This window comes from Sparus aurata, chromosome 8 (assembly GCF_900880675.1).
Source record: "Sparus aurata chromosome 8, fSpaAur1.1, whole genome shotgun sequence".
NCBI classification, from domain to species: domain Eukaryota; kingdom Metazoa; phylum Chordata; class Actinopteri; order Spariformes; family Sparidae; genus Sparus; species Sparus aurata.
Window position 1 is genome coordinate 4,362,849 of NC_044194.1, and position 26,420 is coordinate 4,389,268.

Consider the following 26,420-nt stretch of genomic DNA (forward strand, 5'->3'; position numbering starts at 1 on the left):
TTTTCTATCTTTCTTTTTACTTGTAAATAAAATATATACTTGATATATATATATATATATATATATATATATATGTGTGTGTGTGTGTGTGTGTGTGTTTCTGTGTGTGTGTGTGTGTGTGTGTGTGTGTGTGTGTATGTATAATTCACTTTTACACAAACGTTTGACACTTTAATATTAATTGCCAGACAATTATGTTACATTTTAAAGTCTACTTAATTAACATCAAATACATTTATACTTTTTATATTTATGTGGGTAATCCTCCTTTTGACCAAAGTAATATTTCAACACCTTATCTCTACTTTTACTCAAGTAAGACAAACTTTTCCTAAACACTCTCAGCTTCCAGTGACATCTCCTTCCGCACTCCATTTCCCATGAGCACTAGCGGCCTTTGACAACATCATGAGACTCATCATGGGACCGTGTTGGCCCACTTTCTAGCAGCGGTGTTTTGGTTCACCTGTGCGGGCAGTATGGCGGTAGAAACCCTCGCCCATGACTGGGAGTTTGACCGGTTTGACGACGGTTCACAAAGTGAGTACAGAAATAAAAGCGACGTGCTAAATGTCACCAACTGTCACTAGCTGTCGGTGCTAACTGCTAGCTTCCGCTGCTAGCATGATGCTCTGCCCTCTGGGTGCCGTCTATTTGCTGGCATGCAGCGACTGTAACGGCTGTTTACAAACAAATACTCACTAAGAGAAACCTTTAAAAATATTCTGCGTAATGTTTTCTGTTTTATGTGGTTTTAACGCCCAGCCAGTGGTAGTGTTAAGGGTAGCTAGCGACAAGTGATGGCAAAGTTAGCTAACGTTAATCGATGCTAGCAACAGACAGCTGATCAGTTTGACAGTTTAACGACCCTCAGAGCAATTCTGACAGGAGTTCATGGTAAAACAGGATAAACAGGACTATAAACCCAACTTCACTCAAGTAAAGCAAACAGAAAGGGACAAAGGTAGTGTTGTTTTTGTTGTTGTTGTTTATTTGTGTGTGTCAGATTTCCTGCAGTTAATATTTAGTGCTTCTCATAGAAATTAAATGTGTTTGGGTAACATTACTTAGTGTGTGTCGGGTTATGGCTATTTACAGTCACATGTAGTATTAAACCATAATAAGAAGACATACATTTATAAAGTATTACTCTTAAAAGTGCAGTATGTAGAATTGGCCAAAAAGGGGGGTAATGTATCAACAAAGTAGCTTATACTTGTTTGTTGTAGCTAGTTAGCTCAATTAGCCATGCAGTTAGTGAGCATATGTGCTGAGGCCCACCAGGAGGAGCCAGCTTTTTCTAGTGGCTAAACTGTGTAATTACATTGTCACATCAGTATTGTTTTGTTGTCCAAAGCATAAATATAATATCACATCGTGATAAAACAGCTGATTAACACCTCTGCAGCTCGCTAGCTTTAACAGTGCTGGTGATTAATTGAGCTGCATCATTAGCCGTGCTGACGTTTCCTTGTTCAAATCCTCCACCCGACAGAAATACACACAGAGGTTCAACTGAAGAACTACAGCAAGTTTCTGGAGGAGTACACCTCCCAGCTGAGGGGTATCGAGGAGGCTCTGGATGACTCGATCGGAGATGTGTGGGACTTCACTCTGGACCCCATCGCCCTGAAGGTAAAACACCAGAAACACTAGAAGCTGCACATCAACCTGAAAAGACTTAACACTGTTTTTACATAACTTGAACTTGTGACATTTCCTTCCTAATACTTTCTACTCTCTTCTTTTTGTAGCTTCTCCCGTATGAGCAGTCCTCCTTACTGGAGTTGATTAAAACAGACAACAAGGTAAACAACGACAAAAACAGAGGTCGTCATTTTCTTTCATTTTTTGCTTTCTTGAAATTGACGTTTTATTTGGTGTTGTGTGCAGGTTTTGAACAAAGTCATCACAGTTTATGCTGCTCTGTGTAGTGAAGTGAAGAAGCTCAAGTATGAGGTGAGTCGGTCCGTTGAGCAACATCTCCTCAAACAAACGTTGATGTCAGTTGAGACAGAAATTATTAATCTGTGCCCTGAATCGATGTTCTCTTGCAGGCGGAAACCAAATTCTACAATGGCTTATTGTACTACGGAGAGGGAGGTAATATGATGAAGATCTCTATTTATTATTATTATTATTATTCTAGGTTTGCCCTGTTGGATACAAATAAGAGGTATATGTACGTTTGTGTTTCAGTGTCTGACACCAGTGTTGTTGAAGGAGAGTCCCAGATTCAGATGGGCAGATTCATCTCATTCCTTCAGGTAGATGATTAATTATTTCTGTCATGATATGGTTTATTATTAAATCCAGAAAAACACTGAGAGTTTCTCTCTTTTTCCATGAACAGGAACTGTCCTGTTTTGTGTCAAGATGTTATGAAGTGGTGGTCAACATTGTCCATCAGCTGGCTGCTCTCTACAACAGCAACAAGTAAGATCCAGCAACCGAGTCAAGCGAAGTTACACAGTGAATCTACTGTGTGACTGATGTCAAAAGAGCCTTTTATGCTTCACATGCAGGCAAAACAAGTTACAGACTGTGTTTCTGGTCTAACTATTTATTCGGGTTTTGCTCTGCTGTGTGCACATAATCATTTCTCCTCTCTTATTTCAGGGGTGCAACGAAAATTATTGAGTCATCAGGTGTCCATTTCCAGGTTGGTCTTAAGATAGATAGATAGATTGATAGATATACATTTATTTTTTTAAATGTCTGGATTCTCTATAACTGTAAATATTGCTCACCGTTTCTGTTTTGCGTTCTGCCTGCAGATAGTGTATGAACACCTTGGGGAGTTGTTAGTGGTTCTGCTCACGCTCGATGAGATAATGGAAAATCACGGCACACTAAAAGACCACTGGAAGATGTATAAAAGGTGAAGACACAAGCATGACTATAACAGCTACTGAGATAAAGGAAAATGTTCAATGAATGACAATAGATTAAATGTTTTGGTACAGAAGATTAATGTTATGTGGGCGACTCAATGGTTTATAACTTTCTGCATTTATACTTAATTTTCTCTCCTAAAGCCTGATAGTTTACGCTCAGTTTCAACATATATCCTGTGCTAGAGAATATGTTTAGGGTCCATAGTTTTCTAAAATTGCATCCTCTGGTTTTAGGTTGTTGAAATCGGTGCACCATAACCCGGGAAAGTTTTCCATCCCTGAAGAGAAGCTGAAGCCATTCGAGAAGCTGCTGCTCAAGCTTGAGGGCCAGCTGCTGGATGGCATGATACTGCAGGTGACTTCATTTCTTTCAGGCTTTTATTTATATTTTCTTTCTGGGGTTCAAGCGTTTGCTAAAAGGTCAACGCTGTTGTGTGACAGGCCTGTGTGGAGCAGAGATTCGATGAGCCTGGGGAAGGAGTAGCTGTCGCCAAAAACAGTGCCTTTGCCGAGGAGTTTGCCTTCAACATTCGCACCATCTTCACCAATATTGAGTCCAAAATAGGTCAGTTTCTCTTCTCAAGATAAACCTGTTAGACTTGTGACTAATCTTGACTGCAACCTCAGTGTAATTTCTGTCTTTGCATCTGTTTTGTTGACAGGTGAACCTTCAGAGATTGACCAGAGAGATAAATATGCTGGCGTATGTGGTCTCTTTGTGCTTCACTTTCACATCTTTAGGAGCGTCGACAAAAAGTTCTACAAATCCCTGCTCGACATCTGTAAAAAGGTATTTTCGTGCTCTCAGCCTGCTTCTTTTCTTTCTCCTTTGCGGCGATGGAAACATGTTGCTCATGTGTTGTTGTGTCCACCTCGTCCTCTAGGTTCCAGCTGTCACTCTGACATCAAACATCATCTGGTTTCCCGACACTTTCCTCATCGCGAAGGTCCCAGCTGCAGCTAAACTGATGGATAAGAAGAGCGTTCAGGGTATCCGGGGGCAGAGAGACACCTTCCTGCAGCAAAGAGCTCAGACACTAACAAAGTCAGCGGCGTTAAAAATCTGTCACGTTCATGCTGTTTAAATCAGATGTGAGAATGTGAGAATCTGACTCTTTCTGTTGTCTCCTCTCATCAGGGATGTTCAGTCCTACTACGTGTTTGTAACTTCCTGGATGATGAAGATGGAGTCCATCTTGTCCAAGGAGCAAAAAAGTGACAAGCTGGCTGAAGACCTTAACAGCAGGTGTAATGTGTTTGTGCAGGTAAGGAATGACATTTGCATCTCCTACAAAGCAGTACATGAAACCAGCTGATTCACTTTTTCCAATACTTACAAAACTACACCTAAGATGCATTGATTATCCTCAAAAAAAGACATTTCATGATAAACTGACCAAACAAAAGACACTTCATCGTCTTCCCTAACGTCTTCCCTCCATGTGTCTCTTCCTCGCAGGGCATCCTGTATGCATACAGCATCAGCACCATCATCAAAACCACCATGAACATGTACATGTCGATGCAGCGGCCCATGACCAAGACCTCTGTCAAAGCTCTGTGTCGACTGGTTGAGTTGCTCAAGGTGCGTGTTCTTGCTTTTTGAGTTACTCGATGCTTGTCACCAGTTCCAGGTCGAGTCATGTGACGTGTCTCTCTCCTCCTCCAGGCTGTGGAGCACACATTCCACAGGCGGTCCATGGTCGTAGCAGACTCTGTTTCTCACATCACTCAGCAGCTGCAGTCACAGGCCCTCAACAGCATCGGCGTAGCCAAGGTAAATATACAAACTTATGATAAATCACATTACTGCTATTTTTACAGGAGGGATCCATAGAGGAGTTGTGACATATTTATATTTTTGTAATTGGGAGGTCAAGCTTAATTTTCTGGGACGCTTTGTGCTTTTTCTTTTTGAAGAAAAGAGTGATCTCTGACAAGAAATACAGCGAGCAGCGGCTGGATGTGCTGTCGTCTTTGGTGCTGGCAGAAAACGCTCTGAGCGGACCGAGCACCAAGGAGAGACGCCTGGTGGTGTCTCTGGCTCTGTGTGTCGGCACTCAGCTGGTACGTCGGACGCTCAGTTCTGTTTCCTGTTTTTTATTTCATTTGATTCTAAGCGTGACATTGAAATCTTTCTCTGTCTCCTAGAAAACTTTCAAAGATGAGGAGCTGCTTCCACTGCAGCTTGTGCTGAAGAAGTTGGATCTGATTAGCGAGCTGAGTGAGAGGTAGGAGGTTTTTTCTTACCATTTTTTATCAAGTTGAGCAAAATATCCTGTCAGTGCACGACACAATCCATCTGCCAAGAGCTGACAAAGTGATGAACCCGGCAGGCGATAAGGAAAACTTCCAGACTTTTAGGTGTTGCAGCTTTGTGTGACGGACGGCTTTCAACATCTTGTGCAGTGGAAAACTGGTGTTGTGTGTTGATGCCATGCCAACCGATTAATTTAAATGATGACATCTCAAACATCTGTTTATACACAAATCCTTGTATTCACCTTCATGTGACAATTTGCTGTTTTCTTTGACCTACTCTGGGACTGTTTTGCTTTATTTCTTAGGGTGAAGCTGCAGTGTGACTGTAGTTTTCTCTACTGGCACCGAGCTGTGTTTCCCATCTACCTAGATGATGTATACGACAATGCTGTGGACGCAGCACGAATACACGTAAGCGGGAACACAAAGCAGTGCTTGTATGTTATTTATTTATGTTGTTTGTTTCGGACATGTCAATTCATAAACATCACATTTCATCATTGTTCAAATAATACAACACACATGGCCGAAAGGGAAAAGCGGGAGAAGCCAAAGCTTATCAAGTCCCGCCCCCATTACCCACAGGATAAAATCTTCATCCTGATCTTTTCTTGTCTTTTGCAAATTACTTTTTTTCTTTTCTTCTCTTTTTTTCTTTTGTTATGACCTTTGACAAAACATATTACAGCAGTAGCATATAGAGCTGAATTCAAGCTCTAGACAGTACATACAGATTACATGTGTGTCTGCACATGTGTCCATATTAGTCCATCATGAGTGAACAACAGTCTCATCTTATGGCCTCATCTTATAGCCAGGCTTGCCACAAGGTCAGAATATCCAATTGAGAGAGAGCAAAAGTCCAGTGTATTTATTATTTGTTGAGATGGTGTTGGGATGGTGTAAGAGCCCTTTAATGCATTTTCATGTTATTCATCAGTCTCCTCTGCAGCTTTTATGGCTGCTAGCTTCGCCATGTCCTCCCGATTGGTGGCTACATCAACTCGCATCTGTATCACGAAGTCGCGGATTGTTGAGATGTCAGAGCGTATCCCGACCACAGCACTCCGAGTATTGGCGTTGTCCGCCCTCGCACTGGTCTGCTCAGTAGCGATCTTTCTCATTTTCCAATATTGCATAAAGATTCCAAATCCCAAAGCGATCGTTCCAATTGTCATGAACGTGAACATGTACACGTCCTCGACATCTTCCACATCCAGTGCGGCAAGGCAGAGGACTCTCCAATTTTCCCAACCATCCATAATGTAGCCGGACATAAAGGTCCCGTCCGGGCATGTCGGTTCACCAGAACCCGCACGCCGTGTTGAGAACACTCTGTCGATGGCATTCATTGACCAGCTCAGCAACTCCATCGTGGATTGATCGATTGATTGATTGGTTAAGAACGTAGTTGGACAATATTAGACGAATCTCAATCGAATGACTGTTGTGTGCCGATTTACAGGGTTGAGTCCTTCACAGCTCAAAAGAACTTGTGATAACTCACAATAGTGTCACAGTGTTCGTACCTAAGTTGTCTCACATTGTTGATGCACATTATAACAACATCCTGCTATGTACAACTGGCATTGGCCTTGGACCATACAATTTTCTCAGGTTCAACTTATTGTTTGGGTACAGAATGGTATTTGTTATGCTCACATGCCGTCTCAACACAGTGTCTGCACAGTGTCTGTTGATTCGTGCCTCTGACCTTTATCAACCCTCCTGTATTGATCTGTACTGATCAACGATTGAATGTACATACTTTTTTTTGAAGCCACTTAGTGTTGCTGATTTTTTGACATCTTCTTCTAGCACATTCCATTGTTTAACACCTTTGACCGATAAAGAAAAGGATTTTAACGTAGTTCGTACTTTACTTTGCCTGAAAATCATGTTCCCTCTGAGATTGTGTCTCTCCTCTCTGTCTAGGAAGAGTATTTGCAAATTATGAGGGAGGCTTTTGTTAGCAGCCTTGTACATCATTTGTAGTGTGCGATAGTTTATTAAGTCATATAGTTTAAGTATTCTTGATTCAATAAATAACTGATTTGTGTGTGCCCTATAGTTGGCATAATGTAAGATTCTCAAAGCTCTTTTTTGGAGTATTAACAAAGGCTGTGTGGAGCCTTTATATGTGTGTCCCCACACCTCTGCACAGTATTGCAGGTGTGGAGAGACGAGTGCACAGTACAACAGATGAAGTGCTTTTTGATTTAATATTTTTTGTGCTTTCCAGAGTATGGACACACTCCTGGCCAACTTCCTTTTTAGCTGTCTTATGTGTGGCTTCCAACTTAACATGTCGTCGATGATTACTCCCAGTACTTTGTTCTCATGTACCCTTTCAATATTCACTCCGTTTACTTGAATGTTAGTACTGTTGTTGCAGCCTTTTTTCCCATATAGCATGTATTTAGTTTTCTCAAGATTTAATGATAATTTATTTATATTAAACCAAACATGAAGTTTGGCCATTCATGTGTGGTTGAATGTGGTTTATAAGCTTTTCTTATAAACTTAAGAAAAGCTTCAAAATGGAGCGCACAAGGGTTAATTTTACGATATGATTGAAGATCCACCAATTTATATCAACTGTTGTCTATTTGTTTATAGTTTGGTTATAATTTTTTTACTTACATGTATTGATTGGAATTGTTTTATCTTCCTGGATGACACCTGTGATCGGACCGAGCAGTACATGTTCAGTGCACTACGGGACAGCGTGCCCTCCATGTTGCACGCCAAACACATGGAGTCGTGTGACCAGCTACTGGAGAGCTACGACAAGGAGATCATGAACGTGTTCAACGAGGTGAGAGCAGATAAAACAGAGCAGGCGAATTGAATCAGTGTGTTAGAGGATTGAGTGAAGCAGAAAGAGTGTTCGAGTGTTGGGATGTTTGATTTAACCTCCATGTTTCTGTTGAACATTTCTGACCTTTACTCTCATTTCTTCCTGGTGTAACTCCTGCAGCACCTGCTGGACAAGCTGTGTAAGGAAATCGAGAAGGACCTGCGTCTCTCTGTTCACACCCACCTGAAGCTGGACGACAGGAACCCTTTCAAAGTCGGCATGAAGGACCTGGCCCACTTCTTCTCCCTCAAACCCATCCGATTCTTCAACCGCTTCATTCATATCAAAGGTGAATTTGGGTGGAAAGTTAGGTCATCGGTCCTGGAGAACATAATCGTTTTATTGTGGATTGTGACACCTGCTGAGGAACTGAAATAGTGATGAGGGTGAAACTGACTTTGTGTAATTTTTCTCATGTCCTTGCAGCCTATGTGACTCACTACCTGGATAAAACTTTCTACAACCTGACCACCGTCGCTCTGCACGACTGGGCCACCTACAGCGAGATGAGAAACCTCGCCACGCAGCGCTACGGACTCACGATGACGGAGGCGTACCTGCCCAGCCAGACACTGGAGCAGGTCTGTGTGCTCACAGCTTACACTGACGAGACAGGCGAAGGTTTTTGATTAAAACAGTAAAAGTGATGACTGGTGTGTTCTCATCAGGGTTTGGACGTTCTGGAGATCATGAGGAACATTCACGTGTTTGTCTCACGCTACCTTTATAACCTCAACAACCAGGTACGACTTGGACCCCCCATATTCTATATCTATATCTTTTCATTATCGATAACTTGTATTTATTAACGAGTGATCATTTGATTAACTTATCATTGCAGCTGTAGCGTGTGCGTTATAGTTCTTCTTGCTCTCCTGTAGATCTTTATAGAGAAGGCAAGTAACAACAAGCACTTGAACACCATCAACATCCGTCACATCGCCAACTCCATCCGCACCCACGGCACAGGCATCATGAACACCACGGTGAGTTTACACGACAGGCGTGTCGGTCTTTTCCCCCTCAGATCCAGGTGTATTTGAATGTGTGTGCCTCATCACCTGTTACACATCTCCTCTCTTCTTTTTCTTCAGGTGAATTTCACCTACCAGTTCCTGCGGAAGAAGTTTTACATCTTCAGCCAGTTTATGTACGACGAGCACATCAAGTCGAGACTCATCAAAGACATCCGCTTCTTCAGGGAGACAAAGGACCAGTCTGATCAGAAGGTGAGAACAGTTTCGGAGTCTGTGCAGATGTGTTCAGTTTACGGATTATTGTACTTTTGCAGCAACTGATCTCAGAGCAAGGGCTTCTCCAGATTTTCTGTTCTTGGAACCGTCTCATCCTCCTGTAATATCCCCCTGCAGTTTTCATATCACCAGGCACAGTACTGTAGCTCTCTGCCAGCTCGTCTTCAGCTGCACTCATCCATGTTTTTTTGTTGCAGTATCCATTTGAGCGAGCAGAAAAGTTTAACCGTGGCATCAGGAAGCTGGGCATCACTCCGGATGGACAGAGCTACCTGGACCAGTTCAGACAGCTCATCAGCCAGATCGGTGAGTAAAAATCACCCGAATGTTGTTGATTTGTTTTTGGCGTACAGATGCAGGCAGACCTGGTAAACAAACACTGTTTTTACTTTCAGGTAACGCCATGGGGTATGTGCGCATGATCCGTTCTGGAGGCCTCCACTGTTGCAGCAGTGCTATCAGGTAATAAAGGAGGGCTGGTTGTGTTTATTTGTACAGATATATAAACTCATATTGAATGTTGTTTTATGTAAATATGAGGTTAAATCTAATGAAAACGTGTTTTCTGTTTAGTCTCACCAGAATGTTGTTTGTGTCGTCTGCAGGTTTGTACCCGACCTGGAGGACATAGTGAACTTTGAGGAGCTGGTGAAGGAGGAGGGACTTTCAGAGGAGACGCAGAGAGCTGCCAGGTACAGGCATTTAAATAACACTGCTGTGTATGTCTCTGAATCATTACTTTCATGTCCATCCTTGTCTCGTACGACCTCGTTGTTGTGTTTTCTGTGGGGTTATTTCAGTCCAGTTTAAGTCCAGCTTGACTCCAGTTAATATTGAATTCTGTTGTGGTTTCATATTTCTGTCTTGAACATTTAATTATGGCCAAGTGGCGAGAAACAGTCACTGTACTTCCATCTGTACACCTGCAGAGGGCGCCACAGCTTATAAAATGTAAATAAAACATCACCTGTTTGCATAGTTCAGAAATACTGTAGGGCCTCAAGTAACAATATTCATTCATTTGTCAATTGATCTGTAATTTTCTCAAATAATTGTTTGTCTTCTGGTCTGTAAAATGTCAGAAAATGGTGAAAAATATCGACCAGTGTTTCCTAAAACTCAAGCTGACGTCCTCAAATGTCTTGTTTTGTCCACAACTGAGACACAACAAGTCATAGTCAGTTCACTGTCAAAGAGGAGTAAAGAAAGCAGAAAATGTTGATAAGATGAGGCTGGATTTTTTACTTTTCTGTCTTAAAAAAAGCACTAAACGGTCGGACATTAATTTAACATTATGGGTCATTTTCAGCATCCTTGATTCGGTGTTGGGGGATCTGACCAGCAACTCTGCCGAGGGGACTGAGTACTTCAAGATGCTGGTGGCCGTGTTTGCACCTGAGTTTCGCAGTGCAAAGAATATGCACCTGAGGAACTTCTACATGATCGTACCCCCGCTGGTCAGTAACTGGACATTTTGTTCCCGTGTTACACTCTTTTATCACTCTGCTTGTTAAACTTGACACACATAAGTAAGCGATAACAACAAATCATCTCCCATAGACGGTGAATTTTGTGGAGCACTCCATCAGCTGCAAAGAGAAACTCAACAAGAAGAACAAAACTGGAGCTGCTTTCACAGACGATGGCTTCGCGATGGGTGAGTGAGCTGAAGTCATGAATACGCACGACTGAATGCAGCGTGTTACTATAGCCGCATTCACACTGCCGTTTGGAAGCAGCTTTAGTGCGCCGATTCCCCGCCTCCGTCTCAGTGTGAATCTCTCGGAGGGGTGAAATTTCGCTCCGGCGCTGATCCGCTGGAGGTAGTATCAGAGGCGCCATATTGGTGAACCAAACCAGTGTGAACGGATAATCTGGCTTCGCGTATCGAGGGCGTGTCACCTGCACACGTCCCTCACTCAACTTAATAAAGAGAAATGTCCCACAAAGCAACGTTTCATGACCAAACAACAGTAACGTAGTAACTGTAACTGTCTTTGGCAACTTATATGAGGTGTACGTGGAGAAGCGTCTGTCCTACCGACTCTTCGTCACATTTCTGCCCAGTAAAAAACTTTAACTCACTGAGTGTTTGTGATGAAAATAAATCACCGCGTTTGTCAGCCCTCCAGACCGAGACGTCTGTGAACTTTCCCCCGGAAAACAGCCTCCGTCTCCGCGAGTGAGTCAGACAGCTTCCAGTTTAAAAAACGTACTAATTTGTTTATAAACTGTCCGCGGTTGACGGGGGACACCGGGGAAACACCCTGAAAACACACTGACATCATCATGATGGGTACCGTCACGCCTCTTTAGGAGCTGCAGCGTCGGCTTTCTGTGTGAATTACACAGCGGTTCGTCTTTATGGCGGAGATGCTTCGATCTGTGTGAATCACCATCAGCAGAGATAATGCGTCCTCTCCTGTGTAAAAAGGGCTTACGTGACATCAGCTCAGTTGTCTGTATCTCTCGTCTCTCAGGTGTGGCCTACATCCTGAAGCTGCTGGACCAGTATTTGGAGTTCGACTCTCTGCACTGGTTCCAGGCCGTCAGAGATAAGTACAAGAAAGAGATGAGCGCTGTGGTGAAGGAGCAGAACGTCCAGTCTGCCAGCCAGGATGAGAAGCTGCTGCAGACGATGAACCTCACTCAGAAGAGGCTGGACATCTACCTACAGGTACAGTCTTTGAGGACTGTAGCGCTATCCGGCACGAATTGGAAATAACTTTGGAGATGATAATATCTTCAGGACGGCTAAGACAAACTGGATCTACAGGAAAAACTGTGTATCATATCTGTGTGTTAAGAATGTGTTTATCTTCCTTCCCCTCCAGGAGTTTGAGCTGCTCCACTTCTCATTAAGCAGCGCCCGGATCTTCTTCAGAGCAGACAAGACTGCAGCCGAGGAGATTCAGGAGAAGAAAGATAAAGGTGAGGTCGTGTTGTGATGAGTGATGGAGCCAACACACCCACCATATTTGACACGCTTTCTATAGATGATTTTTCATACATAGAGAGATGTTTTCCTGATTAATAGAGATGAGGTCTGTGTGTCTCATATATAACTGAGTCGACGTTTTGTCCACCAGATCAAGCTGCCAAAGCCGGAGGACCTTCAGATGGCTCAACTCCCGCTGACGCTGCGTCGAAGTGACCGTCACTGTGAGATCACAGCCTGAAGGGAAGACTACCTGCAGCTGACGGCACCGAAACACGTGTAGTTCTGGGAAAGAGAGGCTGGAAACTGGATCAGAACAACCAACAATTGAAGGAAATAGTTTTTAATGTCCTGTGACAAAGTGATTGTCTTCACTCGAGAACATGCTCCTGCAGGAAGTGTCTCTTTCTGTTTCCTCTCTACAGAAACGTCGATGTAACATCCCACAGCTTTAAAAATGTTTGCCACATCTAATAGATTCAGCTTGAATTTGTAGCATTTATACAACTGCAGTTTGAAAAAAAGGGTTTCAGGTGGCGTGAGGTGAAAGTGAGTGCTTTTCCTTTTGCCACACTTCCTTTTTGATACTTGTACATTCAGTGTGGATGGACTGGATTATTTTTCTACAGTAGAAGCCTCTGCTGCTCAATCAGTGAAGAAGAATTTGCATCTCTGTTTTGATTTGCTGCACCTTTTGTTGGGTGTCCAATGTACTAATTGTGATTGATTGATTGTTCATTGCCTGTAACGGCAGCTCTGTTCTTAATTGCCTCTGTAGATTATAGCACAGCGATGAGGACTTCTGAGAATGTTTTCAGTGTATAATCTTATGTTCACGTGCCATATTTGTCCACTGCTTATTTCAGTTTTGTCCATTTTATACATTGTGTGAATTAAGGTGTGTACGTGCCTTTCTAAACTGTGGATGCGTGTTTTTGAGAGAATGGTCAATTAAGAAATAACACATCGAAACACACACATTTCTTCGAGTGTTACACAGGACAGACTTTGCTTATTTCTCCGCAGCACTGGAGATTCATCATGTTTTTAGTTCCCCAATTTTCTATCTACTAACATGTGGTACATGTGACAATGAGGCCGTAATTTGGTCAGAAATTACATTCCATGAATTAACGTGCTTGATGAGAAAGTTCTGTGAAGTCTCATAAGACTAATAAAACTTGCACTTTCAACAGAATTTTATGTCTTTAAGAGTTTGTACTGAAGCCTTCAGATTTAAAGTTATGACACCGTCTTTCTTGGCAGTGATGCAGATTTATACACGGCTGTAAACAAAGTCACCAGGAGACATCTTTAACTTCATGAGGATGAATAAACGACAGACACACACAGGTTCAGGAAAGCCTTTTTCTGCTTTAATACAAAGAAAAGAAGCTTTGAACTTCAGAAAATACAAGATTGGTCTGGATTTTTTTTCTCCTCAAATTGTCATTTTTTTTTCCGTTTCCTATGAAATGCTGCTGCTGTTCACTGCTGTTCGAACAGCTCGATTTGAAATGCATCCCTTCTTTTGCTTTGGACTCGAAACTTGTTGGGGGGGGGAACGATCTCCCCGTTTGTGTATCTTCTTTTTTTGGCTGAGAATCAGGCCTTTCCCTAAATGACATTTTAACTTTGTTTTTATTTTGATTTAAGTGCCCGTAGTGCCATGTGACACCCTGTCCAGCAGATCCAGAAATGTCCTGTTAACGTTCACATATTGCATCCATGCTCACCTCATAAAAACGAGGTACAAGGCAGGGCAAAATTTCTTCCAAAATAGATGTCATATATATATATATACATACATATATATATATATAGCAAACATATATACACATTCGTACATACATATACTAATTTATGTGATGCAAAGAAACAAAAAATGTACACATTTCTTACAAAATTGTAACAAAGACTGTAAAGTGTTTGTTTGCTCACGAGCAACATCGTTTAGCAGTTAAGCTTCTTCGAGGATTCGTCCACATTTGTGGAAACAAAAAGTCTTCTCCCAGATTTGTGTCCATGTTCGACCGGTACAGAAGTCACAGAGAGAGACGGACAGACGGAGAGAGGCAGAGTGTGAGACAGAAAACGGGTCGGTGGTGCAAATACAGAGGTTGGAATCAATGTGGAAGGAAGGAAGGAAGGAAGAAAATAAAAATAAAGGGTGAGATGATAAAAGGGATGCATGTGGAAAAGTTGCATGAACCCCCCTGACCCATAACAAAAAAATGGAAAAGGAAAAATATCTTCAGGGAGTGTTCACATAAAAAAATCACAAACAAATTTTGTGTTCTTTTATTACTAAATATAGTGCAACAATAAACATTGCATTTCTTTCACCCTTTCACTTGCGTCTGAGGATTTCAAACTTTGCCTCCTCCGGCTTTTATCTGTTCTCAACACTTGTGAATAACGAGGCGTAACCTTTGTTCTGTCACTGTCCTGCGCCACAAGGTCAGTCCTCCTTTCTGCAAGAAAACAGGCTTCAGATTCAGAGACGTAAACATAACACAGACCCTGCTCAAAACAAGAAAAACAGGAGGAACTTAACGAATAAAAACAAAACAAGTGTTGGTGTTTTGGGCAGCATGTAATTTTGGAAAGGCAGGGCAGTTTTGATGGTGGTGACCACCCCTGCAGTCAAATAGCCAAATCCTCCAGGAATAAAAACCAAGCTGTGTGGACCACAGCGCCCCTCCTGGACAGCAGTGTTGTGTGCAGGAACAGCTGCGGCCTTTGGACTGGTCGGGCCTTAGAAGGCCTGCTGGGCTGGGTTGTAGTTGAATGTTGTTGGCACGTGTGGCCTCTCCTCCAGCTTGTCATACTCCAGATGAAATTCCTTAGAGATGCAGACACAATATCAACACGATAGGCGAGGCTAGAATCCACAGCAACAAGTCATAAAAGCACAACACAAATTTGTTACCTTGGCTACTTTCCTCCAGTTAAGACAATCGAAAAAGTAGTACGTTCCCCTCTCGTAGGCATTGGTCTTCAGTGTAGGCTCCATGCCGGGCGCCCTCGTTATCCAAACACGCTCCTCTTTGTGGTACCGCCAGTCCCGGTTAAAGCTGGAGAGTGAAGAGACAAAAAGTTGAGCACAAAACAAGGGGGACGATATCCAGCGAGTGACTGGAGACCTCAAAAACACTGTTCACACAGAGAAGATACATTTAATTAAATCATTCACGCTGCAAACTTAGCAGTAAAGCTAAACAATCTCTCTGCTGCACAGGTACTCACAGCTCTACTGCCGCCAGAAGCTGTAGCAGGTCTCCACCATTCATGTAGTACAGGTAGAACAACAGGTCTTCACCATATCGAGCCAGTTTAATTGCAGCCAACTGGAGGCAGGACAGCAAAAACATCAAAAAATCAGTTGTGCACTTCTGAGGGTTGAAACCTCATTGTTGCGCTGTGATGGAGCTCATAATTACCTTGTCCCTTATGTGGATATTGGTTAAGTATTCAGAGGGAACATGGAAGTCTGAAACAGGAAAGCACAAGCAGGTTAGCACATTTCAACCCAGTATATTATCTAGTACAAGACTTTTCTTTATTTACTGTCATAACAAATGGAGAGATGTGAAGAATAACACCATAAAAACCAGTTAGTTCACTGGTTACACTCCTGCCAGCACTCTGCAGTGGCAGCAGCAGATCTTATAACCGATTATATACAAAATTTAAAATGATTAGAAATAACTGTGCAGCTAGAGACTGGCTCAGACTTTGCCAGATCTCAAAAAGCTAATCGAAGCTGCCAAACGATCACTTAAATAAGATGATTAAAGAAAGATTAAAACATTCACGCTCATGGCTTACCAATGTCTTGAGGTCGACATGGCGATGAAGCCCAAGGCGAGGCGAACTTGGGGTACAAGTTCCTGTCGGGAAAGAAAGTTTCAGTGAGTTCATTTTACCTCTCTGAATATCGAAACAGAACATTTACAAACTGACAAAACAACCAGAATTCAAATCAGTGCACTGCTATTCAAAATGCAGTCAAGAGGAAGTAAACTTAAAGATTAAGATGATTAAACCTGATGAAAACGTAGATTTATGGCGGCAAATCCTTTTTCATTCATCCCTATAAACCTACCCGTTAACAAAACCCTAAAAATATCTGCATCAAGGCTAGAACGGCTGTCTTACTCTGGTGAGTTTAAGTTGAGTCCCAGTGTCGTGAGGTCACTTCCCAGCGCTAGATGGACCATCCCCGGATCCGTCTCTGCCGCCCGGATAAACGTCAACAGGCCAATCATGCCGAATTGGTCTGTCACCATTCCTGAGGGAATGTTCGTCACCCGACCTGCAGCGGTGGCAGCAGGATAATTCAGAGTTCAACACGCTGCAGACACTCGACTGTGATGTACAGTTCATACTTACTGTCAATACATTACCTCCACATTTCTAAACCACATTGTGTGCACGCATTGGAGAGCAAAACCAAGCCAATTATTTTTTAATCAAGTGATGGCCACAGACAGACTAATGGAAAGATGATGATGGTCTGTATCATACAGAACATATTCTTTTGGATTCCTCACTGCAGCCTATCCAATAATCATCTAACACCAAATGCTGGGTAGAGAGCCCAACTGCCTCACCCAAGTTGTGCGATTTAGAAGGGATGTCTCAGTGGAATTGGAGCGATACGATTGGCTGAGAGGTCTCACCATCGGGCAACACCTGGATGCCTTTCTTCTGGTTGTTGTTCTGTGCTGAGGCCGTCTTGTCTCCGGGGAACTTGGGCCCATCTGCGTTGGATGTGCTCTTGCTTGTGGAGTTCAAGTTCTGAGCACAAAGAAAAAACAGTTTTAAACACAGAGGGATAAAAAAAAAAAACAGAAATTCTCCATGATTTATTCTCTTTGATGAGTCACGTTAAGAAAAGGAAACACAGACATCCTTCCAGATTGTGCTGCAGAGCCGTCAGTGGCTCACACTTACAGTTTTGTTGTCATCGCTGTTCAACGAGGGGTCCTTATAGTTTGGGCCAGGCAGTGCAGGGAAGTCCTCGTTATGGATGGAGAAATCCTGTGTCTGTTCAGTCGATGGCTTGGTCACCATGCCAACTTGATGATGATGATGATGAACACAGTGAAGTAGAGATTATAATTCCCCAAAGTGTAATAAAAAAAGAAATCACAACAAAAGGGCATCATAAGCATTTCATGCTTCTGTGGACAAAACAAAGCCTTGACTAATATTGTAAACCGAATCAAGAAACCTTATCCTCTCCTAGGGGGAAACTACTGCCTACTGCTCGTGTGAAAATAAGAAATCTTTGCGGGCCTAATGGCCTACCATAGGGAGCCCGTCCAGCCAGTGGGTTGAGCACCGGTGTTGGGTTTCCAGTCCCTTCTCTCCGACTCCTGTCTGCTAACGCAGGGAAGTCTGACAGATCCAGCCCCGTTACATTTTCACTCCCATCTGTAGCAACAGAAGGTAAGGAACTTGTAACGTGCAATGTCACCTTCAACGCAATGTATTTGTGTAATAACTTGGCCATTATTGATAATCTAATGAATGACTGAAAGTACGGCCCTCAACTACGTGATAAACTGTTGCCCAAAAACTACTTCTACTCTCCGTCTGTTTCAGCAGACAAACATCAAATGATTCGACGGTTTTACTCTTCGGCTTTTATTCACAAATGAATTTTACTTTCAGCAACAAAATGCACAGATCAGTTTACACACTGATCCTCCGGCTTCAAGAAGACACTGTTCACTGCGTTTCACAGTTAGCGAGGTCATCTTGTCATGACGACGCTTTCGGCATCGACAAGTTAAGAAGAACTAACTTTCATTTTATTTTTACAGGCGTCAAAAGTTTTGTGCAGAGAGGTGAGTTTATGAAACATAATTCTCACGGTGCTTTTTGCATATTCAAGTTTTCTAGATTGCCCCAAATTTTTACCATAAATTATATTATATAGAAAAAGATAAATTCCATGAGAGTACATTTGAATACAACCCCCAAATTAATGATTAATTGGTATGCCCACCTGGGTCACCACACCAACCTGTGCCATTGAAGATGTTGCTTGATAATGAGTTGTTCATCCCAAAAGCCTGATTGCGATTCATACCGAATCCTGACATGCTGCAGATATAAAAATAGAAGAAACCGAAAAAAAAAACACTTCTATTTTAAGAACTGCACAGGACACGAAGCAGCACATCTGTACAAATGTGTGTCACACGAGTGAACATGTGTGTCTGTGTACCTGTTGATGGTGAAGGGCTGGCGTGCTGGTTGCTGTTTGGGCATACAGATGATACTGGGCGAGCTGCGGTTGGGGCTGCCCAGCCCCGAGCTGCCCATACTGTTGGTCCTGCCGCTCATTCCGATGCCTTGACCGACCTGAGAGTGATTCAGCATGTTCCTCGTGTTCATCGGTAATGTCCCCCTGTTGAAACATCGTTTAGTGGATTCTGAATTTCCCCCCGTTTCTATCTCCGTGTGTTACGAAGCATTACGTGCGTCTAAACTGAGTCGAGAAACTCACAAACAAGTGAGCTCTTTCGTACGTACCTGCTTGGTGATGGAGGGGTGTGGAGGGACATGGTGGGGACCCCCGTTGTGGGAGTGATGTGACTTGGTAGCTGCGTGCCTTGCGTTAAATTTCGATTTAACTGAGGCGTATTATTCCCCATGCCCCTTACCGAGAAGCCGAGTGCACCTGCAGAAAGACGTGGGAGGAAAAACAAATACTGTCAGAGAGGACTCCTCTGCAAAATGTCCAAAATTTTAACTTTTGGTAGCTCTGACTTTACTGGCAAGAGATCCCCATAAATACCTACATTGAGCACCCAATTAAGGATGTTAATCTACCCAGAATATGCAACATGTGAGAAAACTACTGTAGGGAAAATAAACACTTACTTTGTGGACCGTACAAACTCGCACCGAGTTGCGACAGCTGACCCGACGACGATGGCGAGGGAGATGAAAGCATCTAAAGAAGAATATTAGCAGACGGGACGGGGTAAGATAACCAGGCAACACATCGCCTGGTGATAACAACAGAGGCGTGCGGATGTCAGGGAACAAACTCACGTCTTTGTCCGATCGATGTGGGAACATCGACGGCTGGTTGTAGTACATGCCTTCATCACTGAAGTCATTATCGACTACCTCGACGAACTCTACAAATTTCTTTCTAGCACCAAACATGCCTTTTGTCACCTGGAGAGAGAAAGAGAGAGCAGAGCCGTCGTTAAAGATCTGCAAAGTTAATAAAAAGCTAAATCAGAACAAGCATGAACACATTTGTTCCTCGTCCACATGTCCATTTAACTACCTGATATTTCACCTTTAGTAGTTTTATTGTCTCACAGCAATCAAGGTTCAACTATCTCTACCATAACTGACAGCTTTATATCTTCTTTATTCATCATCCGCTTGTTCCAGCAGTTCACTGACATTACATAACCCTGATATTATCTCAACTTTTACACACAAATCAGAATATTTTCAATGAGTGGACCTTTAAATCAAATTAATCATCATTTAATATCATTTCCTTGTAATTCCCTGACTTGCTTTGCTTGTTAGGCTTGTTGAAATAAAGTTTTAACAGTCTGTGCCAACTTTGCTGTGAGGTGCACGCATATGGGAAAGCAAAATGTTGAACTTCCTCATCAAAATAAACTCTTAAATCCTCCACAACATGTGTAAAATAAACCAGTGACAGCAGCAGTGGCAGTTCGTGCTCCACCTGTTCAACTTGTGCAGGGTTATTAGCATTAACACTTACCTAATTAGACCCTGGTGAGAACAAACCACCAGCAGCCTGCTAACATGCTAGTTAGCCTTACACTGGTGTTAGCATCGAGCTAAGTGCTTTGAGAATCAATCCGCGTTAGCTTAGCTAGCTTAACGTCAGTTTGCGAGCGGGCTAGCCGAGCAGAAAGCGAAGTACCGCAAAGCTTTCAGCTCCAGAACACTTTGACTTCACTACAGAGCAGCAGTCAGAGTACTTTGGGCCCTCTGTGCCTCCATATATCCACAAGTCAGCTGTCCGTTTTCTCGCCTCAGTGTACGGAGCGTTTGCAGCAGCAGCAGCGACAGTCTGCTGGAGCTAAAGGCTAAACACCGGCTCCGAGTCCAAACCGAGCGACGCGACGGGATAAATATCTCATCCCGAACACTCACATGTGTACAGAACCGAATTCACATGACGGGGAAAATGAGTAAATGAATCCTCACCGCATCAATTTCCCTTCTCTTCGTTTAGATCCAAGATGGCTGTGTGTATCCTGAATCGAAAGAGGGGATAGCCTTTACCCTCTGACCTCGCGACCTGCTGGTCACTTCCGTACACAACACTGAACATGTCAGAGTTCCATCAGCACCACAGAAGAAGAGGAGCAGCAGAGACACAACAACAAAACATCTGTTATGTTTAATAATGTTGTGTTTTAATGATCATAAACACTGTCAGCCTCCTGTGATCAGAGGAAATGTGCATAACTCAAATAATTATTATTTTAAGATCAATATTAAATCCACATATTGAAAGATAATTAAAGATACAGATAATTGCTGCAGATTAAAATATTATAATATTTGACTTCTATTGTAAATCAGAAATGGGAAAATTCACTTATTTTTATTAAGCACACCTTTAAATTCTAAATTTTGTATTTTAAATTCTGGAATAAACAAAAAAAAAGAAATTTCAAAATGTCTATTTGTTTATTTTTGCAGTTTTTGACGACACTAAAGTTGAAATTAACGTAAAATATAACTGAGCAGAAATCCAGGGGCCACTAAAAATCCCAGTTCTCTGTATATCAACTTGTTTGTAGCCTATTAAAGCCGTTAAAAATGTAATTCTTAAATATAAGTAACTTCTTAAACATACACACACATTGGTAGTACATATATAATTTTGAGGGGTAAATAAATTAATAGAAGGGGAGAAAGAGTATAAAAAATTAAAGCGTTCATAAGGAACTTTCAGTTTTGTTGATTATAGCGCCTCCTCTGGACAAAAGCGGTACGACACCAGTGCTCGCATTTGTGCTGTAAGCGAGTGACATATAGATCGCAGGATGGATCGTGATGAGGTTATGTATTTATATGTGATTTTATATGTGATAATAATGTTAATAATATTAATAATAATAATGTTGTTGGCTGTTACAGGTCATTAAAAATCATCAGAAGATCCCAAGACTGTCAAAACACACATTTGTTATTAAACATTTCTCCGCTGACATACACTACCAAAACACAGTGTCAACTAATATAATGAGGGCCTTAAAGGACGAGTTCACCCAAAAATGAAAATTCGGTCTCTATCTATTTACCCTCATGCTGATGTAAAGTCAGGGGAAGCTGAAACATTTCTTGAGCTTTCGTATCAAAACAGCATTGCAGCATTATCCTGAACAACAGACATTATAGTGACTTGTTTTAAAGAGGTCATGATGCTTTTTGGGTTTCTGCCTTTCCTTTATTGTGTTATGTAACATTTTTTTTGTGCATGTAAAAGTTCTGCAAAGTGAAAAAGCCCACGCCAGGTGCAACCTGGTAGGTTAATTTGGACCTCCTCAGATTATCAGTAATTTAAATACTACATGTCCTAAATTACAACAATTTGACTGAAGTGCCAGCTACATTCATGGCTGATCCCAGGCAGGCCTGTCATGAGCTCTCTGCGACCTGGCAACCATATCTGGATCATCTATGGCTCTTAATTCATTAGCGTATGTGGGCCGAGTGTAAGTAGCTCTGTGGCCCGTCTCTCCACCAGGACCGACTTTGTTTTGTGGGAACCTGTTTTATTAGACTAAGCAAAGATATTACAGATGAGCTTGAAGGCTCATTCTTATCTTTGGAAACAGCAGCTACAATTCAAGGTCACAAGGTCCAACTTATAAACATCTCATGGCCTTTCTCACCAGATGGAGTTGCTAACCTGTTATACAGATGGTTTAGTCAGCCATCTCCATCATGAAGACGCTCATGAGATGTCGTTGAAAGCTCTGGACTCTTGACACCTTTGTTCCCGGCAGAGATTTTGAATTAGCATAGCAGGAAAACAGGTGTAACTTCAGACCTTTACATTAAATGCTCCAGTAATGATCCAATCTTATAAAAATCTCTGTCATTAACGGGATCTATCGTGACAGTCAGGTGGTTCTGTTCGCTCGTCGTGGGTCATCTTGTCGCCTGTTTGAGGCCCGTGGGCTGCGAGTGGATAAGGAGAAGGACGAGTGCTAAAAACAGCGTGTCAGTGAGTGAAAACAGACAAGCCGCAAACCTGCTGATAAGAAAAATGAAATTCCTTCTCAGCTTTATCTCGCTGGAAAATAGTTCTAATGAAGGTATGCGAGATAGCGTGAGGAAATCACACCTCAGGCAGGTGGAGTGACACGCCACTTGTTGCAGCTCAGCACCTTCATTTGGAGGATTTTCAGAGTGGCCGTGGTAACTGAAGTCTGGACTTCTTAGTGGCCAGAACGGTGAAGTCCACACTTCAGTAAACCTCTACGTTCTTTCTGGGACTTCATTTAGCGTCATTTCTCTTCTCCCGGCAGAAACAAAACAGCCTCCAATCAACGTCAGAGCACAACACATACAAACTCCCTCTTTGGTCTCCCTGTGAACACTGACAAATTCTTGAAATTATTCCACAGCAGCGGCCCGCTCGCCTGGCCCGGTGGCACAGACCCAGAACTGCGTTCGGCCCGATTAAAACAGAATGTAAATGACCTTCGCTGCTCTTTCATCACAGAGCACTTCTTATGCTTACCCGTGGCACCCTGCCCCTTCCTGTCTCTCTCTCTCTCTCCCTCCTACCTCTGTCATCTTGGAGAAAGAAGGGGGGAAAGTCATTAGGCACAAATGGGGAGGAGAGAGCAGCTCGTGGTTGCTATCGCCATGAAAGTCAGGGCAAAGCTCGGAGCCACTGAGAGACAGTGAGAGGACCGCACTGGGGAATATCTGCCCAGAGAATATAATACGTTTTCAGCTCATTAAGTTGGATAAACACATCGCTTACTGTAGGAGATGCTGAGAGTCATCAGCAGCAGGAAAAACATGGGAAAGTAGGTGCCTTTCGATTCTGATTGGGATCATCGCGATGCATATTGTGTTTTCTGTTTTCTCGTTGACCACTTGTGATGCTTCATAACATGTTATTGCCACGTGCAGCTTCTTAGGCTGAAGCAGTACCACAAGGAAGACTCCAGGCAGTGTTACGAACTTGTTTTGTTTTCTCATATTGTCAAGATCAATAACTCCAGAGGGAATGCGGTGAAGGAGCATTAATGGGTTGCCATCAAACTGACGTGGAGACATCAACAGCCTACCTCAGTGCAACCTCAGTCTGGCACTGAATTGATGTGGAGGACCAGCGGTGTGTCAGAGACCTTGAGCGAGATGGGGAACGCCATGCGAGGCGTCGTTGCCTTCATTCCCTCAGAGCGCTGCCAACGCTTCTTAGTGGGCGACCTGAAGGAGATGCCACTCGATCGGACCCTCGACCTGAGCAGCCGGCAGTTGCGTCGGCTGCCTATCGCGGCCTGCGTGTTCGATGAGCTGGTGAAGCTCTACCTGAGTGATAACAACCTCAGCAGTTTACCTGCTGAGCTGCAGGGCCTGAAGAAGCTGCAGCTCCTGGCCCTGGACTTTAACTGCTTTGAAAAGCTCCCTGCAGCCGTTTGCAGACTCCCCCAGCTGAGCATCCTTTACCTGGGTAACAACAGGCTTTACAGCCTCCCCAGAGAGCTGAGTGATCTCAAGGAACTTAACACTCTGTGGCTGGAGACTAATTGCTTCACTGTTTTCCCTGCGGTGGTTTGCGAGCTCCCTAATCTCAAGACCCTGCACCTCGGTTATAACCAGATACAGAGTTTACCTACAGAGCTGAGCAGGCTGGAGGAGCTGAGAACTGTCTGGCTTGCAGGGAACCAGCTGGCAGAGTTCCCGCCAGTGTTGCTGGAAATGCACTTTCTCGCCGTCATTGATGTGGATCGGAACAAAATACGCCGCTTCCCGTGCCTGTCTCACCTGCAGGGCTTGAAACTCGTCATATACGACCACAACCCCTGCGTGAACGCCCCGAAAGTGGCAGAGGGGGTCCGAAGAGTCGGGCGCTGGGCCGACAGCGCAGACGAAGAAAAGGAGGACGAAGGGTCGAAAGCAGCGAGCGAGACTACAGCAGAGGTTGTAGAAGCGCACACTGAGGAGGAGCACAACATTTAGGGTCAAGGAACAAAGTGACCTCCAGCTGTGGTGTGAGGCCCGGCGGGACAGGATGACGTTCAAGTGGAACACTTAAAGTGGAGTGGTGTGTTGTACATCAGGCTGACGGCTGGACCTTATATGGTTACGGAAAATCATATGAGCCTAAAGATACAAGAGGGTGGTCTGTGTGAAAAAAAGGGAAATGTGAATCCTGAAAACAAAAGTGTTGTGTTTGGTTACTGAACACTGAATTAAATGTTGTTTGTAAAACTCTGTATATGTCTTCAAATGATCAGTGACACTGTAAGATTCCACATTAAATTTTTGTGTTATTTATAAAGTTTTTTAACTGTTTTATTCTATGGAACAAGACACATTAATTTATGATTTTATAAAACTTTACACATTGTAGGGAAACAGTACTGTAAGCATGCATTCCTGCTTTATTAGTGGTGTGTCTGCACAACAATCCATCCGTTCATTTCTATTAAAGCAACATTATTTAACATTTTTACCTTCAAATAACAGCTTCAAAATCATGTTGATGGTTCAGTGTCTTGTAATTGGGTGAATGGTGTCTCTGTCTCACCCATCAGGGTCAGATCACAGCATTACACATGTTCACTTCAACACATAACATTGTTATGATGTCATGAGTTGTGTTTGTAGTTAGCACACACTTTACAGATCTGGGATTTGTAATTACAACAGTGGTGTTGCACTCAGAAACCGCAGGGTGTGCGTCAAATCGCACAAAATGCCAATTTCTACATAATGTTTCTTTGCTGAGGCTTTATTGTGGCTCATGTAGGAACTTGTTCTGAGCCCTGATGTCAGCAGATGCTAAACAAAAAACGACTAAATCAGCAAAAAGGGGAAATGATGCGATCGAGAAAAAGAAAAAGGACTCATTACACGGAGTCTGAGATAGAATCGGTACCTTCTGAGGCTAAATTCAGTGAGGTTTTTAATACCAGTGATGGATGGTTTAAGTCAATTAGTGCACTCCTTATCCAGAGCAATGCATAATTCATCTGATAGATTGGGGATGTGGCTTTGAATAAAGACCGCTAATGGGCCTTAATATCATCACCATGAGGTTCCAATCTGCCGCAGATCCTAAGTGCAGCTTTTTTCCAAATGCTCAGCAGAGTATAATGGAAACGTTGTGTAAACAAGACTAAATGTCATCCACATTGTAACATTTTGTGCAGTTTTGAATTTCTTTTTAGGAAATGCATGAAAAACTGATTAAGAACATGCTGCTCACCAGACGTGTTCCTGGAAATGTGATGATTTCAAACCCGCACGAACGCACGAAGCAACTCGGCTGCAACAACTGCTCGATTGTGAGATTCTGTGAGCACATAAAGATATTTTTCTTTCTGTCTTTCAAATCATACGCAGTGTACTTTATGTCAAAGATTAACTGCATGATTTATTCACACTGCACGCCTGAACGGTGAGGAGAGTGTGAGGAAGTTTATAATTAAAGTTCTTCTGAATTTGTCACATCTACAATGTCTTTGTTCTAGTTTGATGCGTCACAAACAAACATCACTGATTATTTCAACTTGTATTAATGTCATTAGCTTGGTTACCTTTGGAAACATGTAGCATGGAGCGTGTTTATCGATTGCACAGAAGTATGAGTGTGTGTTGTTCTTGTCGCTTTACATTTCTTCACTCGACACACAGAAACTTTACTGACCAAGTTCTGATCAACACGCATTTAATATCACCTAAGATTGACTGGTTTTAATCCTTTTTTTAAAGGTAGTATAAAAAGGTACATGCTATGAATGTAACTTAATCTGAAGTGTATGTGTGTCGTGTTAAGAAAAATAAATGTTTAATATCTTCCATTTCCAACCATGAACATTTTGAGGTGATAGATAAGGTTTTTATTAGTCACTGAACACTTAATCTCATGTCATACAACAATATTGGATAGAACATTTTTTTCCTTGTTCTCATCATCTGCAGATTTGAGT

The 26,420-nt window shown here is 42.7% G+C and overlaps 3 protein-coding genes across 7 annotated transcripts; 2 read left to right on the forward strand and 1 right to left on the reverse strand.

Annotated features, from left to right (window-relative positions):
* Positions 1-381: 381 nt before the first annotated feature.
* On the forward strand, positions 382-13,408 carry washc4 (WASH complex subunit 4). The gene is made up of 33 exons (XM_030425598.1): positions 382-540; positions 1,496-1,635; positions 1,755-1,808; positions 1,894-1,959; positions 2,058-2,103; positions 2,200-2,267; positions 2,354-2,436; positions 2,620-2,662; positions 2,778-2,881; positions 3,132-3,252; positions 3,339-3,462; positions 3,560-3,687; positions 3,782-3,942; positions 4,036-4,162; positions 4,357-4,482; positions 4,567-4,674; positions 4,818-4,964; positions 5,049-5,128; positions 5,465-5,570; positions 7,861-7,977; positions 8,140-8,308; positions 8,446-8,600; positions 8,688-8,762; positions 8,901-9,005; positions 9,114-9,248; positions 9,470-9,578; positions 9,668-9,734; positions 9,878-9,964; positions 10,582-10,729; positions 10,833-10,929; positions 11,753-11,949; positions 12,107-12,203; positions 12,362-13,408. The coding sequence occupies exons 1-33, from the start codon at positions 480-482 to the stop codon at positions 12,424-12,426; spliced, it is 3,516 nt and encodes a 1,171-aa protein (XP_030281458.1). The 5' UTR covers positions 382-479; the 3' UTR covers positions 12,427-13,408.
* Positions 13,409-13,564: 156 nt separating this feature from the next.
* On the reverse strand, positions 13,565-20,586 carry cnot2 (CCR4-NOT transcription complex, subunit 2). 5 transcript variants are annotated; one of them, XM_030425602.1, is made up of 15 exons: positions 20,437-20,586; positions 19,285-19,413; positions 19,111-19,183; positions 18,760-18,907; positions 18,452-18,634; positions 18,248-18,327; positions 17,527-17,652; positions 17,170-17,294; positions 16,896-17,013; positions 16,372-16,528; positions 16,042-16,103; positions 15,654-15,703; positions 15,460-15,560; positions 15,143-15,287; positions 13,565-15,055 (listed from the first exon to the last, which is right to left on the reverse strand). In XM_030425602.1, the coding sequence occupies exons 2-15, from the start codon at positions 19,399-19,401 to the stop codon at positions 14,969-14,971; spliced, it is 1,572 nt and encodes a 523-aa protein (XP_030281462.1). In that variant the 5' UTR covers positions 19,402-19,413; positions 20,437-20,586; the 3' UTR covers positions 13,565-14,968. The 5 variants fall into 5 exon arrangements, with proteins under 5 accessions (XP_030281462.1, XP_030281459.1, XP_030281460.1 ...); XM_030425599.1 differs by having other exon boundaries at positions 18,230-18,327; XM_030425600.1 differs by lacking the exon at positions 20,437-20,586 and adding an exon at positions 19,985-20,423 and having other exon boundaries at positions 18,230-18,327.
* Positions 20,587-23,091: 2,505 nt separating this feature from the next.
* On the forward strand, positions 23,092-25,938 carry lrrc10 (leucine rich repeat containing 10). The gene is made up of 2 exons (XM_030425191.1): positions 23,092-23,285; positions 23,470-25,938. Exon 2 carries the CDS (start codon positions 23,581-23,583, stop codon positions 24,442-24,444), a length of 864 nt encoding a protein of 287 aa, XP_030281051.1. The 5' UTR covers positions 23,092-23,285; positions 23,470-23,580; the 3' UTR covers positions 24,445-25,938.
* The last annotated feature ends 482 nt before the right edge of the window (positions 25,939-26,420 follow it).

Excerpts from the sequence above, each read along its gene's own strand:
- washc4 (XM_030425598.1), top strand. The coding sequence starts at position 480 with ATGGCGGTAGAAACCCTCGCCCATGACTGGGAGTTTGACCGGTTTGAC. Across the intron at positions 4,965-5,048 it reads TGTGTGTCGGCACTCAGCTG|AAAACTTTCAAAGATGAGGA; the intron begins GTACGTCGGACG and ends TCTGTCTCCTAG. Across the intron at positions 10,930-11,752 it reads AGACGATGGCTTCGCGATGG|GTGTGGCCTACATCCTGAAG; the intron begins GTGAGTGAGCTG and ends CTCGTCTCTCAG.
- cnot2 (XM_030425599.1), bottom strand. The coding sequence starts at position 19,401 with ATGTTTGGTGCTAGAAAGAAATTTGTAGAGTTCGTCGAGGTAGTCGAT. Across the intron at positions 17,014-17,169 it reads ACAGCGATGACAACAAAACT|AACTTGAACTCCACAAGCAA; the intron begins GTAAGTGTGAGC and ends CTTTGTGCTCAG. Across the intron at positions 15,056-15,142 it reads ACTGGAGGAAAGTAGCCAAG|GAATTTCATCTGGAGTATGA; the intron begins GTAACAAATTTG and ends TGCATCTCTAAG.
- lrrc10 (XM_030425191.1), top strand. The coding sequence starts at position 23,581 with ATGTGGAGGACCAGCGGTGTGTCAGAGACCTTGAGCGAGATGGGGAAC.